This window comes from Zingiber officinale, unplaced genomic scaffold (genome assembly GCF_018446385.1).
Source record: "Zingiber officinale cultivar Zhangliang unplaced genomic scaffold, Zo_v1.1 ctg30, whole genome shotgun sequence".
Lineage (NCBI taxonomy): Eukaryota > Viridiplantae > Streptophyta > Magnoliopsida > Zingiberales > Zingiberaceae > Zingiber > Zingiber officinale.
Genome location: NW_024589931.1, coordinates 1 through 18,195, shown reverse-complemented (window position 1 = coordinate 18,195; position 18,195 = coordinate 1). Strand labels below are relative to the sequence as shown.

Genomic DNA, 18,195 nt, shown 5'->3' with positions numbered 1-18,195 from the left:
TAACTAGATGTAATAACTTTGAAAGAAGACTGATCTAAAGAAAGGGGTGGTCTACCTCCCCTAAATTTTATTTTTATTTTATTCATTAAATAAACGTAAAACATTATAAATATTAGTAATATTATTTTCTACTTGATTCTCATGGATCTCATTCTCAGGCATGGCATTTATCATGACAAATTAGTGAAAGGAACGAATTGGATTGGTGAGCCTCATGACACGTAGGACTTCAGGTGGTGGGGCATACAATATACATAAAACTAATTATCGAAAGGAATTGAATGGATTGCTGAGCCACATGACACGTAGGACTTCAGGTGGTGGGGCCGACAATTATATATAAATAACTTAATTAAAGAGATTTAGAATTGTACAGGATGGAATTGTAATTTCAAAGAATTCAAAGCAATAAGATGCAAAATGAGGGGGAAAAAAAAAAGGAGGAATTGAAGAAAATAAGAAGAAGGTGACGTTGTTGGATTAATTTTTATCTCGAGCGTTGGAGTTTTCAGTCCAAACTTCAAAATTTTCGTAATTACTGTTACATCCTCAACGACTGTATTTTGGATTTTTATTCGTCTTGCGACGATGCATACCGTAACTTGTTAAAAGCTTCGGTGGTCAGGGAACGAAGACCAACGCCGTCGACAATGGAGAAGAAACAAGGATTCTTATCGGCGCTGGAGGAGGTGGTTCGTGCCCTATCTCCGGCGAGGACACGCCCGAAGAGTCCGTCGGCGAGGAGCCAGTGCCCTACGTCAGCCACTCTGCGACTCCTCCCTCGGAGGTTGAAGGGACACGGCCGGCAGCAACTTATGGAGCAGCAGTCGCCGGAGTTGCAGCTGATCGCGCAATCCGAGAGCTTTCGTCCCCAGAGGGAGGTCTTGGCGCCGCTCGCCGAGGGTCCTCAGAGCGACGAGCCGGAGGATACCGGAGGCTCGAGGAGGGAAGGGCGGGGCCGCTGGGTGTGGGGCCAGCTCGCCCGGCCGCCTTCTGCTAAGTCCTCGGCCGCTGCCACGTCGTTCCGCCGCTCCGACCTTCGCCTACTTCTCGGAGTGATGGCGGCGCCACTCGCCCCTGTTTATGTTAACGCCGGCGACTCACTACGCCCGCATCTAAGCATAAAGGGCACTCCCATTGTGAGTCTCGTCCTCGACCTCTCTCCCATGCCGTTAATTTCACCGGTCGGGTTGCTCTGTTCCTCCATTTTTGGGCAAAAGCTGCAATCGACGTTTTGGTTCCCTCAAAGATGGCGTTTTTACTCTCATTTATTGTTTCATTTCTCTCAGGAAACATCATCGGCGCAGTACATCCTGCAGCAGTACACTGCCGCGTCCGGCGGCGTCAAGTTGCAGAGCACCATCAGGAACGCTTACGCCATGGGCAAGGTGCGCATGGCGGCGACGGAGTTCGAAACAGTCACCAAGGTGGTCAAGAACCGCGGCGGCTTTGCTCGTGCGGCAGAGTCCGGCAGTTTCATCCTCTGGCAGATGGCCCCCGAAATGTGGTACGTCGAGCTCGCCGTTGGCGGAAGCAAGGTCCGCGGCGGCTCGAACGGCGAGCTCGTCTGGCGGCACCCCTTGGCTCGGTACCCACGCCGCCAAGGGCCCCGTCCGACCCCTCCGGCGCGCCATCCAGGGCCTCGATCCTCTGACCACTGCGAGCATGTTCGCCGGCGCACGTTGCATCGGCGAGAGAACTATCAACGGGGAAGATCTCTTCGTGCTGAAGCTCTGCGCGGATCCACAGACTCTAAATGCCCGTAGCGACGGTCCCGCCGAGATCATCCGCCACGTCCTCTTCGGCTACTTCAGCCAGCGAACAGGACTCCTGATCCGCATCGAAGATTCCCACCTGACGCGCATCCAATCCAACGCCGCCGGCGACTCCATCTACTGGGAGACCACCATCGACTCCTTCCTCGACGACTACCGTCCCGTGGAAGGCGTAATGATCGCCCATTCCGGCCGATCGGTGGTCACTCTCTTCAGGTTCGGCGAGATGGCGATGAGCCACACCAAAACCCGGATGGAGGAGGCGTGGACCATCGAGGAGGTGGCCTTCAACGTCGCCGGCCTATCGGCCGACTGCTTCATTCCTCCGGCGGACATAAGACGCCGCTCCATCAGCGAAACCCGCGAGCTACCCCATTGCGAACGGGGCAGAGCAAGCAACCGAGCTAAGCTGTCGGCATCGGATCATAAACGCCAACGCGCAAGTGACGCCATCGTCCGGAGGGTCGAGGTTTAGCAGTGCACCGGCGATCGAAGATGGATCAATTGTTAGTGTTCTCAGAGAGCTTTCAGAATTGTACAAATGGCATTGCAATCTTCGAACAAGCTTAATGGTGACGCCATGGAAGAAGACAGAGAAGACAATTAAAGCTTTTAGCTAGCTGAGACGATCCCTTTTGTTCTCCGTTTACTTTTCCCTCGTCGATCGTCCTCTTCCTCCATACCAAACCATCATGCATGCTTCCTGTTTCCATCACAATATTTATGAAAATGCTCATAATTCGATCGATCTCCTCTCCTTTCTTATATTAACATGTAATTGAGTTAGTTCTCCTAGGGAGAAACAAGATCAAGTGTGCTGAAGCTTTCACCAGGCTTGGGAGTGGGATCCCCCTTGACAGACGCCATGCAACAAGAAGTAGGGCAGGGTGGCATTCATTGATCATTCACCATGTTTCCCATCACTCCTACAATTATGGGATCCAAGCGATGAAGATCATGCAATGCTTTAATACCGCTAGGCCTAGCTATATTGTCTTCAATCATAGATCACTTCAATTTCCAATCACATCATTTACTATGAGCTAGCAATGGTGCATGCAAGATGAACGAAGAAGATGACGTAATAATAATAGGTTAATATGCATATAATTAATATATTCATATGATATTATTAAAATGTGTAGTGTTAAATGGTTAGAATCTGGCCAGTTAGAATGCATACATGCATATATATACAGGAACATTTTAGTAATATCAGATGTGTATATTAATTACATGCATGTATTATAATTGGGGGATATAGATTTCTAGTTGGCCAGATTCTAGCCAACAAGAATTACTGTATTAAAATACCTTGCACATGCATGTATGTATGAATTCTAGCTGGCCAGATTCTGGTCATTTAACATTACCCATAATAATATTAATTCAGTGCGATCAGTTTGTTCTTCCTTTCATTTTCTGTAGTTAATTTCCAGTCCACTTTAGACAACTTTGTTCTTGGGCTCTACCCAAAAGACCTCATGTCAATAGAGATATCCTACATCCTTTTAAACTCATGATCTTTACCAAATCTTTCCAATGTGGAACTTTGATTGAACTCCAACAAAATTCTATGAGATGTCCCGAAGAAATTTGATTTCACTCCTTTAGTGTTTGTTAAAGTATCCATATCAGTTACACTATTTAAAATGTTTATCTTAAATTTTAGATAGATTAGCTAAAAAATCTTTGCACCAACTACTTTATTCATTCCTTAAATTTTATATTTGATCCTGTCCAAAAATCATAGAGACGAAAAGTTGAAGATGTGGCTACTGCGTTGACTGGATGTAGATCATGCTCCATATGCAAGCACAAGAAACGTTAGTGCCAAGCCAGGGAAGGGGTCCCGGTGTTGGCTCTCTGACGCTCAAGTCAGTCACCGACACGAAGAATAAGGTGGAACAACAGTATCACAAGCGCAAAAAGTGAATTACACATACCTGCGCCGGTGTACAGACCTCATTTATATAATACCCTGGTGGGCGACGCGCACACTTTTTGAGGCATAGGCAAGTTCTCCCATTGGTTGCGGATGTTGAACTCCATGGTTATTTTGATGTGATCAACCAAGTTATGTTAGGTCCTGTTTTGGTTTGATTTCTGTGTCTAAGTGTGCAGGAGCTTAGGAGCGCAGGAAGTCGAACGGAAGACGCAGTTAGCGAGAAGCATGACACGGGAAGAGAGCCAACGGGCTTGGTGCATCTGAGGGAAAAGTACTATGAAAGAGTACACCGGTGGAAGAGAAGAACATACACGACGTTCAAGGGATGAGAAGCCAGAGCGAAAGCCTACTCGAAGAGAAGATCAAAAATTGGGTTCGGGTGATGAGCCCTATTTCGGTAGGCCTCAATCACCCAAACGATCGGAACAGCTCAAGACCATATGAAGGCTGGAGAATCTACTGAAGGCGCCTTCTAAAGGAATAGAAGGCGTCTCTGAGGCACCCCATGCATCTCCACTTCCTTCAAGCGGAGGGCGCCTTCCATGGGCATGGAAGACACCCTCCATAAGCAAGGGAGGCACCTTCCATGCCTATGGAAGGCGCCCTCGACTTAGCCAAAGTAGTCGTTGGTAGTGGATAAGTCGTTATCTGCTGCTGCCTCACTGGAGACTCCCTCCATTCCCCTTGGAGACGCCCTCAAGCTACGGATAGGATTTTCCAGAGTTATAAAAAAGTCCCTGGAGGTAGGAAATATAATATCAACTCTTGTATTAACTTTCTAGCAACTGTTTAAGCTTTCATTGTATGTAAAAGGCTTCTCCATCTTCAGAGAAGGATATTCTTAGTAAGCTTTGCAACTGCCTTAGATTAACAACCACCTAAGTTGTAACCAAGTAAATCCCGAGTCTCTTCCTTATTTTTTTTTGTCACTTTTATTTTATTATTATTGTTGCATTTTAAATAGAGTTGAATGAACAAGAAGGGTATTTTAGTATTTTAGGTCATTCAACCCTCTCTTGCCGGTCCCGTTGTGCCAACAAGTGGTATTAGAGCTCAACTGCCTCAGAAGGACTAATCGTCGACTGAAGTATCAAGATCAAGACGATGGCTGGTGCAAGCATGCACCCCCCAAAATTCGACGGAGACTTCACACAATGGAAACGCTGAATGGAGATATTCTTCAAAATAGATTTCAAAATTCTGTTAATAATGAAATATAGTTTTGTAGCACCTACGGATCAGCACAAAGCCAAGAAAGAAGAATATCAATGGACGAAAAAGGAGCAATTGGACTTCGTGGCGAAAGGTAAAGCAGAGTTCCATTTGCTCAGTGTCCTTCCGCCCCAGGAGGCCAATCGAATCGATAGCTACGACTCTGCCAAAGATCTCTGGGAGAAGTTTCTAGAACTTCACGAAGGTACCTCGGAAGCAAAGTTAGCAAGACGAGACATTCTCCGAACCCAGGTAACAAACCTGAGGATGAACAATGGAGAAAAGGTAGCGCAACTCCAAGCACGAATCAAAAAATTGATTACTCAGTTAAACAATCTCAGAGAATCAGTAACAAATCGAGATTCAATCCAATATGCGCTCAAAGTCTTCCCGAGAACTTCAGAATGAGCGTCCTTAGTAGATGCATACTACATCTCTAAGGATCTTGAGGTAAGTACGTTAGAGAATTTGTTTTTCACTTTTGAACTTCACGAATCTCGAATTGCATATCCTAAGGAAATAGAAAATACAAATCTCAATGTTGTCCTAAAAACAAAGATGGAAGATCAAGACTCTAAAGCATCCATCGATGAAGTCGAAATGACTCTTATAGTAAGAAAGTTCAATAAATTTATTAAATATAATAAATTTAAATTACAGACGAGAAAGCATCTTCGAAATATAAGGACCGTTCGATGCTATAATTGCAACGAAGAAGGGCACATCAAAAATGACTGCTCGAAACTGAAGAACAAAGACAAGGAAAAGAATAAGAAGCCAGCTCGGTCCAAACATAATCTCAAAGCCACGTGAGACAAGTCGTCATCCTCCGAATCTGAAATCGAAGCATACGCCGGACTAGCGCTAACGACAATCCATCAAGAAGAAGATGAGACCAGCTGAGAGATGAGTATAGATGAAGGGGGAGGATCATCAGAAGAAAGCAATGATGAAGGGGGAGCATCAGAACTTAAGGTGAGTGAGGTACGTGCTCTATCCCCCCAAGTAGTCCTTTCAATTTGTTAAAATTCTTACTAAAGATTTGGCAAAATTAGAAAAAGAGAATGATAATTTAAAAGGACAATTAAACAATTTAAAGGTTAAAAATGATAACTTGAAAATGCAAATCGACAGTTTAAAAAAAAGGTGCATGCTCATAATTAAATAACTTTAAAAAATCAAAGTTAGAATTCATGACAAGTTAAACTGGTATATTAGACATCACCAAGGCTAAATTAGAAAATTTTTTAAAAAATTATATACCCTCTAAATTTTTTATTAACCCAGTAGGAAGGAACCTATATTGGGTTCCAAAAACTTATTTAGATTAAACATTTGTTTTTGGCTTTTAGAAAAATTTAATATTTAAATTCTTTAAATGACTTTGTTTAGAAGTGGTTGATGATTTAATGACCAAGAAGACCTAGTGTCTCGCCACAATCTGGAAGGTAATTACTGAATTAAATATTTAATTGACAAACTGATAAGGTTGTCAAATTAAATAAATAATGCTTTTAATATTTGTCAATTATTTGAAAATTTCATGATTTAAAAATTGGTTAACTAGCAAGATTTATTTATTTTACTAAGGTGCCCTCAAAAATTTAATTTTAAAATTTTTTCCTAGTATTTTTTTGATGTGATCAAAGGGGGAGGAAAGATACAAGTTCAGGGGGAGTGAGGATTCTTTTTTTCCAATTTGAATATTTGTAACTCAAATGGCATTATACTTGTTTTTGCAATTTCTTATATTGCAATTTAATGTTTTGTAATTTTTTTTTATCTGTTTGTTTTATCCTAACTTGAACTTGAGTTGATACACATCAAAAAGGAGGAGATTATTGAACTCCGTGGTTGTTTTGATATGATCAACCAAATTATGTTAGGTCCTGTTTTTGTTTGATCTCTGTGTCTAAGTGCGCAGGAGCTTAAGAATACAAGAAGTCGAGCAGAAGACGCAGCAGCGAGAAGGATGACACGGGAAGAGAGCCGACGGGCTCGGTGCATCCGAGGGACGAAAGTATTGCGGAAGAGTACACCGGAGTGGAAGCCTGCTCGAGGAGAAGATCAGAAATTGGATTCAGATGAGCCCTATTTCGGTTGGCAGCAATCACCCAGGCGATCGTAGTAGCTCAAGACGATATTGAGGCTGGAGAATCTGCTGAAGGCGCCTTCGAGGCATCCCATACGCCTCCGAGGTGCCCCATGCGCCTCTGCTCCCTTCAAGCGGAGGGCGCCTTCCATGGCCATGGAAGGCGCCATAATATCAAGGGAGGTGCCTTTCATGCCTATGGAAGGCGCCCTTAACCTGGCCAAAGTAGTTGTTAGTAACGGATAAACCTTTATCCGCTGCTGCCTCGCTGGAGGCACCCTCCATTTCCCTTAGAGACGCCCTCAAGTTATGGATAGGATTTTCAAGAGCTATAAAAAGGTTTCTGAAGGTAGGAAATAAAATATCAACTCTTGTATTAACTTCCTAGCAACTGTTTGAGCTTGCATTATGTGTAAAAGGTTTCTCTGCCTTCAGAGAAGGAGATTCTTAGAAAGCTTTGTAACTGTCTTGGATTAACAACCACGTAGGTTGTAACCAAGTAAATCCCGAGTCTCTTCCTTATTTTTTTGTCACTTTTATTTTATTATTGTTGTTGTATTTTAAATAGAGTTGAAAGAACGAGAAATGTATTTTAGTATTTCCAGCGATTCAATCATCTCTTGTCGGCCCCGCTGTGCCAACAGCGGACACGTTCCCTAATTGGTCATGAACACGTGGTCATGGACACGTTCTTCAATTGGTCATGGGCACGTCCTCTGAGTTGTCCGTCGTATGATTCGCCTGTTGACCATATCTCATGTTGGCGACATTATCTCCCAAAAGTATATATAAAAACATGTCAGTGTTCCTGCTGATCAATCGAGTGGGATAGCCGTTCGGCTAAGTACTCCTCTGATTGGCCAAATACTCCTCTGCTTGGAAGGACTTGGCTGCTCTTTCATATGGTGACGAGTTTCGATAGCACGTTCTTACCCGACCTGAATAACGTTTCGGTTATCTCCAGGTTTCTTTGCTCCATGACGAACTTCTGGTGATCTTGGTTGCACGGACGCTTCGCATGGCCCACCTCTTTGTCGGTCGGGCAACATATGCCGGTTGACCCCTGATGCAAGGCTCCGTTCGACCACCTTTTGGTGGGTTCGTCGGTCCTCTGGCGTTGGCCTCCTTGACTTTGACCTCTACGTGGATTGTTATCTTCCTCCTTTGACCCACACTTAGTGGGTCTCCTTTATCACCGCATCAATATTTATAAATAACACTTCTATAAATTTAGGGAATGAATTTCATTCTACGAGAGAGAATAAATAGAAAATTGATAGGTGGTATAATGAAAATAGATATTTAAATTTAATAAAATATTTTTTTTACTTTAAATTATGTATTTTAAATAAAAAAAATTAATATGGATATATGCTCTAGAACACCCAATGCGCGATATAGATGATGGAAGACAAAGCGAGCATATATAGGCATCTGGAAGGAGCAAGGACCACCTCCTTTTTGCCGGCCGGCATAATTAGTTCATGCCTTTTTCAGTCAAAAATATATAATTAATGATAATCACTACTTAAACCTCAACTTTAATGCCGTGATGGGAGCTCCTGCACCTGTTCCAGCCATTAATTCCCGATGAGATCACCAAAAGTAATTACTCTTCATGTCGACCGTTAATTAAACAAACAATCCATGCAGATGGAGCTTAATAACTCAGAGTTAACGCCAGTTTTCATCGGTAATTACCCGCCGCAACTTTAGACTCCTCTTCCTGCACTCTGCAATTAACCATGCATACATACATACGCGAACTAATTAACTAATTAATACATGCAATTGTATCTGTTCAAGGACCGGAGTAACTAATTAATTATAACTGTAATTGAGTTAATCTCTTCAAAGCTGAAGCCACTAATTAACTTTGCTTAATCTCATCAAAAGCAGCAACCGAGTTAATTAATCATGTCACCTTTGTCATGCGCCGCCCCGCTTGACCTAGTTCCAATATAATTCACCGTCCTGCAGTCGATTGATTTCTATATCTAGTACGATCGATCGCATCTCGATTAATCTTCCCTCTCAATATAATTCGATCGATCGATTGTCATGGAGATCATGACAGGTAGCAGTAGGAGTAACAACAAGCTGATGAAGGAGGAGGAGGAGGAGGAGACGGCGGAGGTCTCGGGTACGATTTGCTGCTTTTTTTGTGCCATGAAAGATCGCAATCCTTGCCGCCGGCGATCGGCTCTCGCCGGCTTCTTCGATAACATGCCGCGCCGCGACGACGAGGCTGACGTTCTTGTACTCAGTGCTTTGTGGAACATCGCCATGACCCGGCCCGACGACCCCGAGCTGCCGTCCCTCGGGGCCCTCCGCTGCATGTCGCTCCTCATCGCCAAGGCGGTCGCGGACCCCGCGTGGCTCCGCTGCCACCAGAACGTCTACATCCCTTACTACGCCGCCCACGTCCTCGGCTCCTACACCATCCGCCTCCCTGAGCTCGCTGCCCTCGCCGTCGACGCCGGCGCCGTGCAGCCGCTCCTAGACCTCCTCCGCGGGAGCATCACCTGGGTGGAGCAGCGCGTCGCCGTCCGGGCACTCGGTCACCTGGCCAGCTACGACGTCACCTTCCCGGCCGTGGCGCGCCGCCGCGAGGAGGTGGTGGAGCTGGCCATGCGCGCCGCCTCCACCTGCCTCGCGAGGGTGCACAGCGAGTTAGTGGCGGCGGAGCCTGGGGACCGGGTGGAGTACCACCGCGATCTGCTGACGCGGGGGCTCGGGGGGCCGGAGGCGGAGGTCCGGCGAGCGGAGGAGTGGGCGAGCCAGCTCCAGTGCTGGTCGCTCTATTTGCTCTGCTGCTTGGCGCACAGGGACACGCCGTGCAGGCGTTTGATCCTCCGCCGGGAAGCCGGATTCGTGAGGGAGTTGAGCGGGATGTGGGGAGGTCTGGCCAACGGCGACTCCCCTGCCGGAGTCGGGCTGATGAGAATACTCTGCCGCAGTGCAGAGGGGCGGGCGGCGGTGGCGCGAAGCGCGGAAGCGATGGAGAGCTTGTGCAACCTCGCGAGATCCTCCGACGACTGGCAGTACATGGGCGTCGATTGCCTCCTCTTGCTGCTGGACGACCGGAAGACTCGACGCGTGGCCTTGGAGATCGCCGCCCCCTGTCTCGTCGATTTGGCGGAGCTGGAAACCTTGGGCGCCAGGAAACGAATCGGAGACGCCATAACGACGACGCTGCTTCTGGATTACGACGCGACGAAGATGGCCGGAGAAACGGCGGCCGAGCGCGCCATCAAGTTCCTGTGGGAGCTAAAAGTGGAGAGGAAAAACAGAGAATCGCGCATGTCGGAAGAAGAGATCGCAGCGCGGTCGCTGCTGAGCTCATCGAAGAAGCGCCGAGGCAACAAGGAATTCCGCTCCGGGAGCGTGGAGGCGGCCGTCGTCCGGTACGGCGAAGCGCTGGAGGTGTGCCCGGTGAGGAGCAGGAAGGAGAGGGTGGTGCTGTACAGCAACAGGGCGCAGTGCTGGGTGCTGATGCGGGAGGCGGACGCCGCCATCAGCGACGCCACTCGGGCGCTGGCGCTCGCTCGGCCGGCGAACCGGCACGCGAGGAGCCTATGGCGGAGGGCGCAGGCGTACGACATGAAGCGCATGGCGAAGGAGAGCTTGTTGGACACCATCATGTTCGTCAATGTGCTGATGACGGAGAAGAAGAAGAAAAAACAACAACAACAACAGCAATGGAGATCGAATTACGACTGCAACGCCATTACGATCCCTTACTACGCAGCTCGCATGATCAACAAGCAGATGAACGCTGCCGGTCTCTTTGCTGGATTAGCCGACGACACGAACAAGAAGAAGAAGACGATGAACTGCCCTTCTCCTTCTTCCTCTACATCAGGTACAATAATAATTCCATTAATTTACAACTATAATCACGTTAATTAATCAATGAAATATATTGGATTTAATTAATTTAGTTAAAAGGCTGCAATAATAAAATGTAGATCCGCTATATTAACGGTTTCTTAGTGTCGACTCCACAGATATAGAGGGAAGTATATGCAGATATACAGATGTCAATAACAAACTTGTAGGTTGTGGAGGCTTGCTCGCGATTGAAGAGGAAGCATGGCTTGGCAGGAGAGGAAGCATTAAGGGTAAAGGAGATGAGTGCATTGACAACTTATTAATATATAGTTGAATGCATGTAACATTTTGGCGTATTAATGAAACTGATCTTAATATTTGCATCTAGGGTTTAATCATACAGTCAAATGGCTTCTTGTCAATGAAGAATTAAGTTAAGAAGAGTTGGTTGTCTTATTGAGTTTCTCATGATTGAATTCATGACTCTTAGAGTGTAGATGTGGAGAGAAGATCTGAATTAAATAATAGATTTTTAACCGATTTGTAATATCTTTTAGATAGGTTGAATTGATTAGAAGTTTAACAAGATTAGAGTTTTAGAGATTAATTAGAAATAATTAAAATTTCAGTGGAAAATTAGATGACACCAATTGAAATATCATCAAATTAAGAATACATTTAGTTGAAATGTATTGAAATTGGGCTATGTTTTGAAAGAAAAAAAAAATCCAATCTTCAATTCTAATGAACTCATGAAAGAATAGAAAGAAGATGAGTCTTTGTTGCTTGTCTCCAAAAGATTTACCATGAATTACTCATTCAATTTTGCCACACTTGAATCTCATTCATATCTCATTGTACAAATCGCGGAAATCAATATTTTAATAATCTAAGAGCCTCAATTAATTATAGGACATGATATTATTCATAATCTAATATCATTGATATTAATGACAAATATGATGTCCTATCATTCATTATCTATCTATTATTACATTTCAACTATATCTCAATACTTAAAACATATTCATGATGCCACTTCAATAACTCCTTTTAGCACCATTTTAAGGACACTCATAAAAGGATCGAAAAATAAGTAATAATGACAAAAAAAATGATTGTTTTTTTATTGTAGTATCCATGTATATATATGTAAATATCCTACTATTTGTGTCTTTGTACTATGAAGTGTTGTAAAGTTTGAACAATTATTGAGATCAATTGTGGTTCACTACATACATTTAAAATTATATATAGTGTTCTATAAAGATAAAATTAAGCACTAAAGATTTAATCTTCAGCCTCCTGCCTAACTTTAGAGAAAAAAGACTAAATATAATTAATCAACCAACATTACAAAAAAAATATATAATTTCAATTAGAAAGTATAGATTTGATCGATCTTTTTCAAATCTAACATATATATTATTGCAGTTGGATGCTTAAAGGTATAAAATGATCTTCTTGAAGAGAGGCCACCTGAAATGAATTCATGCTCAGAAAGAAAAGCCTGTAATATTTTGTCGTATTAATGCCACTTAACTTAAGGCATCTCTTTTTCTACTGTAATAAGATTAAATTAAAATATATCACGTACCTTCCATCATTAATTTTCTCTTAAATATGAAATGGATGGCCATAGGCATGTATATATATTATATTATATTTATGTATGAATCTTTTTTTTTTGACCTTTGTTGATTAGAGATGGAGGCGTTATAATATTATATGAATGTATGATTATTTTTATTTTGTTTATTGTTGATTAGAAATCTAGATGGAGGCATTAATTATAAGAAAATGTAGCTTTTCTTCATCATGCCTGTAGTGCTCACTTTGGACTTTTGTGCCATTGTGGAAAGGAACTTTGCAGCCACGATGTGGCAAGATAAGTTCTTGAACATGGTTCATGGTTCGTACTTCAAAATCTATAATTTTATATCGTTGATAGTAAAGGAATAAGTTTTATATTGTCCCCTCGAATGGGTCTAGTGACTAGCGCATGAGATATGGTGTTATCACAATGAGGTCTGGAGTTCAAATTTTGACAAAGTTGAGATAAATACCTCCCTTATGTATTAGTCACTATTCCAAAGGCTAGTAGCCGTCCGTGATTTACCTCCTCCGTATTGGTCCTGAGATAGATTAATGGAAATACTGGGGACGAACATATTCATCTTTTTTTACCACAATGGTTCATACTTCAAAATCTATAATTTTATATTGTTGATAGTAAAGTATTAAGTTTTGTTGATTGGATCCTTGTTTTGACTAAATTATGAGATAATAATGTCTTTAATTGAGCCTAGTAGCTATCCAAGAATTACTTTTGTAATAAATTTAATATCTCATTTTTAAATTTACTCCCTGAAATAATTAACGACGTTTCCTAGAAGTTTGGTAGAGCACCTATACAACAAAACCGCAGATTACAGAATTTAATCATCAATACAAATTCTAACTACACTTGTAATGCAGAATTGCTCTTCATTTTCCATTAAATACAGGCCTTCAGTGTCAGTGTATCGTCCAGAGTTCGATAATTTAAATAACCACAATTAATTGTTGCAGAAACTTTTGTACTCAGAAAATACATTAAAACATCATTGAACAGAGATCAAGCTCTCCCTAGACTGTTCGGTTGCAGAATCACTGGATGATCTATCGTACAGGCGATGATTTCGGTATCCTGGTTTCCTCTCAAGGACGGCTGATCACATGTTTAATAGAGATGAAGTTCACCCTTAACTATTCTGCCGGAGAATCGCTGGGCGATCTCTCATACAGGCGGTAAATCAAAGATGATTTCGACATCTGTGGCTCCCTCTCAAGGGCCGCTATCACATCTTTAACAGAGATGTTACGTGCAACTTTTGGATGGGCCAGGGCATTGTTCCTCCCAAATCTCCTCGCACCACCTGCAACATCAGATTTTTAAGTAAAGGATCAGGATGAATCATGCTATTTCAGGCTTCAATATAATATTAACTCTTGCATATGATGCAGTGAACTGCAATGAATTTTACTAGTAATTCTTGTTTTATGTGTTAGATCAAAAGCAGATAAGGAGAGTACCAAAGGATCGGACTGAATCTAATATGTAAACTGCATCACTATAATGGTTAGTTGATAGCAGACACGAAAAGTCTCAATACTCCGCAAGTCAGATAATAGATCGAATCAGACAAATTCACTCAAATATAATCCAAGGGCAACATAGAGTGACACCTTATGAAACATTTAAATCATCTGAATAAGAAGTGACCATTTTTGTTCCTAACAAGATCATACTCACTTGCTAATACCATTTTTATACTTGGGATTGAACACACACAGAGATATCAAGCGTCATATGTTGGTAACAGACTTACCAGATGTTGACAAGGAAGAGCCTTTCTTATCTGATTCATGCTTTTCTCTGGGACCTCTTCCAGAGTTCAGTGAAGATTTACTGTTTGCACTTTTACCTAGCTGGGAAGCAGAAGCCCCATCAGGACCATCATGTTTTTGACGAGCTCGCTCAGCCATGAGCTGCCACTTTGACAGCATATCATCTCCACCAACAGCGGCTCGAGCTGCAACATTTGCAGCTGTGGTTCTCATTTTATCATCTTCTTCTTTGTTAACCTGCCAATACAACAAAGTAATTACAGGGAAAAAGAAAAGAAGACAATAATTCCACAAAAGATTGACGATACCTTCGTGGCTTTAGAACGATCCCCTTTGTCCTTGTCTGCATCAGCTTCTGTGTTTCCATCCATCTGCAGTTACATATATTAGAAATTATTGTACACTTGTAGTCTCCATCTCAAGTCATGCATCATGTCAAAATATGCTAAACGGATAATTCAACAAATCAAACAGAAAATTGATTAAGGAAATCTCTTTAGATTTACATCTCAGGCCAAACAATTGAGGAAGAAAGTCAGATGCCAATAGCTATATACATGTAGCAGTGCTTGATTCACATATTTCAACCTGTAAATAGCTGAGATGGCTGCATGTGATAGCCCTATCTAATAGGATACAAGAAAGCTTAACGAATAAATTTTAGGTCAAATAATCAGACTATATCATAGTTCTTTTAGGCATGAGGCGCTCAAAAGGACATAGGTGCTGTGGGGCCTGAGGTGCAAGATGAGACACACGCCTTACACTTTGGAAATAAATTTTTAATAATTCAAACATATATAACAAAATTCAAATATTTCACAAACTATTAAACAATAATGTAAATATAAAATTCACTAACATTCAAATATTAAAATAATTTATCTTCATAATCAAAATCAAATTTCAAATTAAAGAAAAATCCAAATGAATGAAAATTTTAAACTAATTTACAATTTAAATTTATGAGGAACGGAAAAACAAAATCATTAGAATGTAAATTCTAAACTAATTTACAATTTGATTATGTGACAGAAAAAAAACAAAACCGATAAAAAACTTATGAACTTCAATCTGTGAGAAAAAAAAATACCGTTATGACGAAACAAAAGGAGAAAAACAAGAAAGTGTAGCCAAATCTAGAAGACCGATGTTCATGTTGTAGGCGAGAGAAGAGTTCACGTTTGAGAAGGGAATGGAGGGGAGGTTGATGCTGATTTTTTAGGGGAGAGGAAGAATCATGCAAGAAAAAATCAATGAAATAAGTTTGCAAGAGAGCTTGATGTTCATTTTCTAGGGGAAAGGAAGAGTCTAGTAAGAAAAATGTGTTGCACGCATGCAAGTTAATGCATCCTAATTAATTTAAAAGGTATTTAAAGGTATGAGTTAGACTTTTTTTTAAAAAAAAAATTAAAACTTCAATAAAGCGAGGAAAATCGTGCCTTAAGTGTGCCTTAACCTCTCAAAAGGTGCATGCTTAAGTGTGCTTCATTCAAGTATTGTGCTTGAGGTTAGGCGCAAATGGCACACTTGGCTGTGCCTTTGCGCCTAGGCGCAGCCAAGCTCGTGCTTTTCACAACTATGGACTATATCCTAATAAATGAATATTATCAAATTTCAATACTAAAAAGAATGCAAATGAACAAAATTCATACCACAACAGATGGACAAACATAGCCTTATATAACTTATATAAGAAACTAAAGGAATCATAGAGAAATTGTTTCCATTATGATGAGCATACTAGTAGAATAAGTAACCCAAATAGCTTGAATTTATTTACTCAAATGTTTTCATGATGATTAGCATATGTACATAAGTTCATGTGAATATTGTGCATAAGCATACCAATATGTTTTCAAGATTACTAACATTTTAACAATTTGATGAGATACAATAATGAATATCACAAACTATTACCATCTGATCATCATTTCAATCTACGTGAAAGTGATTGTCCTTTTATATACTAAAATAAACGCCCATCCATTCATCATCTTCAAATTAATCTAAACTTGCAATTTATGATTTTTTTTTCCTTTCTCAAAATGCCATGTGGCATAATCTTTAGGCTTGTTATTACTTGGTACACCTAATAAATAAAAGTATCTTCTACTCTTACTACTTATGAATTGACATTTCAATTTCTTGCAACATACAAACTCACCATTTTCAGGTATCTTGAAATTTTGTATCTTTTATGTAAAATTGTAATATTATTCTATTTAATTCAAGTTTTAGGATGATGCTTTGAATAAGAAGAATAGCTCAACATTTTAAAATTTGGATGAAAAATCATGAATAGGAGTGCTATTGTCTTTTTTCTTTCGATGATAAATGATGGATATAATTGCCTTGATGTCTTGAATGAGTAATGAAGGAGAAAATTCTTGTTTTATTTTATTTAATTTTTCAAAATGCGATGAAGAAGGACAAATATACATAATGATATATTCAAAGAGCACAAATGCCATTTCCCCCGAAAAAGAGCATATATGACACTAGCAGGCACTAGCACAAGTTCATCACAATTGCCCACTCACTTTTCAGTCACTTCGTAAACTCTTACTAATCTTGGTATTGTACATCTCACAAGCTTTATCAGCCTAATAAACATGAATTGGCACCCCTTTCGGTATGTTCTATTCTAACCTACATATGAACTCACATTTTAACCATGTGGTTGTGAACTTGATTCTTATATCAAATTTCATTCTAATTTAGCCTTCAAGCACTACACACAAGAATTAACAGAGCAGTGAAATCATGTACATTAAATTAGAGGTGATATATACCAATAACATAGTATCAACAATTGAGAAGCAAACCGATAATTTACTAGCAAAGAGGAACCATTTATATACTCACTTCAGTTACTTTCCTATGTTTTTCAGTCTCTTCAGCCTGCTTCTTGTCCCACTCTTCCTTGGCTTTCTGATTCATTGAAAAAATCTGGCGTCGAACATCCGATGTGATGACAAATTGATGCCTAGATTTTTCAATATCAACCCTCTGGGAGAGGGATAACAATCAAAGGGTAGTGGGAATTGTAAATAAAACCATACACGCCCATTATTATACTAACCTGTTTTGACAGTCTTATCAGATAAGATATCAAACCTTTCAAACGCTCCTCGACACACTGACAAATATTGTGGATTATTAAGTAAATAAATTACCGACAAGATGAAGCACATGATATAAATATATATTACCATTGATAGACAACGCTCCACATCACCACCAATAGTCTTCAAACCACATTTCAACACTGCAACAAACACCACAGATTAGAAGTGTCAGACCAAAATGTCTTCCTAAGGTTTAAAAATAAATAAATAAAGGGAAAGAAACATTTATTTCATCAGGTAGAAGAGGGTAGTAACTGATATCTGATAGCTTTTTCTGAAGGGGGGCCTTCTGCAATATCAACCTGTCTTCTTCTTCTTGTACAACCCTTCGAGTTGCTTCTGAAGCTCGACTATCCTCTTTCAGACCTGATAATAACTGCTCTTCCTCTTCCTATTGAATAATCAGAAATACTCTAAATATAAATTTGGTGGCATCATATCATTATAAACTTTTCAAAAGCTACTATCTATCCATAAATTAAGCACAAAACCAGGTCCATACCCTTAAATTAACTCCACTAACAGCAGTAACATCATTTAGCTGTTCGATGCTTTGATCAAGAAAAGCACCAGCAGTCTTCTGTTTTTTGCTGAGGGCATAATCAAAGAATTTACAACTTATATAGTTCTAGGCACGCTCCATGTCTCATTTAAAAGAGTACGAGGTTAACCTGGACATGGGTGGAGATGAACCTAGTGCATCAAGTGGTTTCTTCTGGCCAGCAGATGGTTTCTTTAAGGGAGTTTTTGTGGTTGCTCCAGATTGGGGTGGAATTGCAGAAGTCACCTGTTGCAAGTGAATTTACATTTACA

At 41.1% G+C, this 18,195-nt stretch overlaps 2 protein-coding genes and 1 pseudogene across 2 annotated transcripts; 2 read left to right on the top strand and 1 right to left on the bottom strand.

Moving 5' to 3' along the window:
• The first annotated feature begins 650 nt into the window (after positions 1–650).
• LOC122037358 lies at positions 651–2,358 on the top strand (annotated as a pseudogene).
• A 6,559-nt stretch (positions 2,359–8,917) lies between these two features.
• On the top strand, positions 8,918–11,327 carry LOC122037357. The gene is made up of 2 exons (XM_042596802.1): positions 8,918–10,892; positions 11,038–11,327. Exons 1-2 carry the CDS (start codon positions 9,089–9,091, stop codon positions 11,193–11,195), a joined length of 1,962 nt encoding a protein of 653 aa, XP_042452736.1. The 5' UTR covers positions 8,918–9,088; the 3' UTR covers positions 11,196–11,327.
• Positions 11,328–13,328: 2,001 nt separating this feature from the next.
• On the bottom strand, positions 13,329–18,178 carry LOC122037375 (transcription initiation factor TFIID subunit 4b-like; the record flags this gene model as incomplete). Its single annotated transcript, XM_042596826.1, has 9 exons — positions 13,329–13,779; positions 14,233–14,488; positions 14,560–14,622; positions 17,120–17,263; positions 17,337–17,393; positions 17,467–17,522; positions 17,638–17,773; positions 17,885–17,972; positions 18,054–18,178. Coding segments are annotated over 9 exons (1,095 nt in total), but the record flags the coding sequence as incomplete, so codon positions are not given.
• Positions 18,179–18,195: the final 17 nt, after the last annotated feature.

Excerpts from the sequence above, each read along its gene's own strand:
- LOC122037357 (XM_042596802.1), top strand. The coding sequence starts at position 9,089 with ATGGAGATCATGACAGGTAGCAGTAGGAGTAACAACAAGCTGATGAAG. Across the intron at positions 10,893-11,037 it reads TCCTTCTTCCTCTACATCAG|ATATAGAGGGAAGTATATGC; the intron begins GTACAATAATAA and ends TCGACTCCACAG.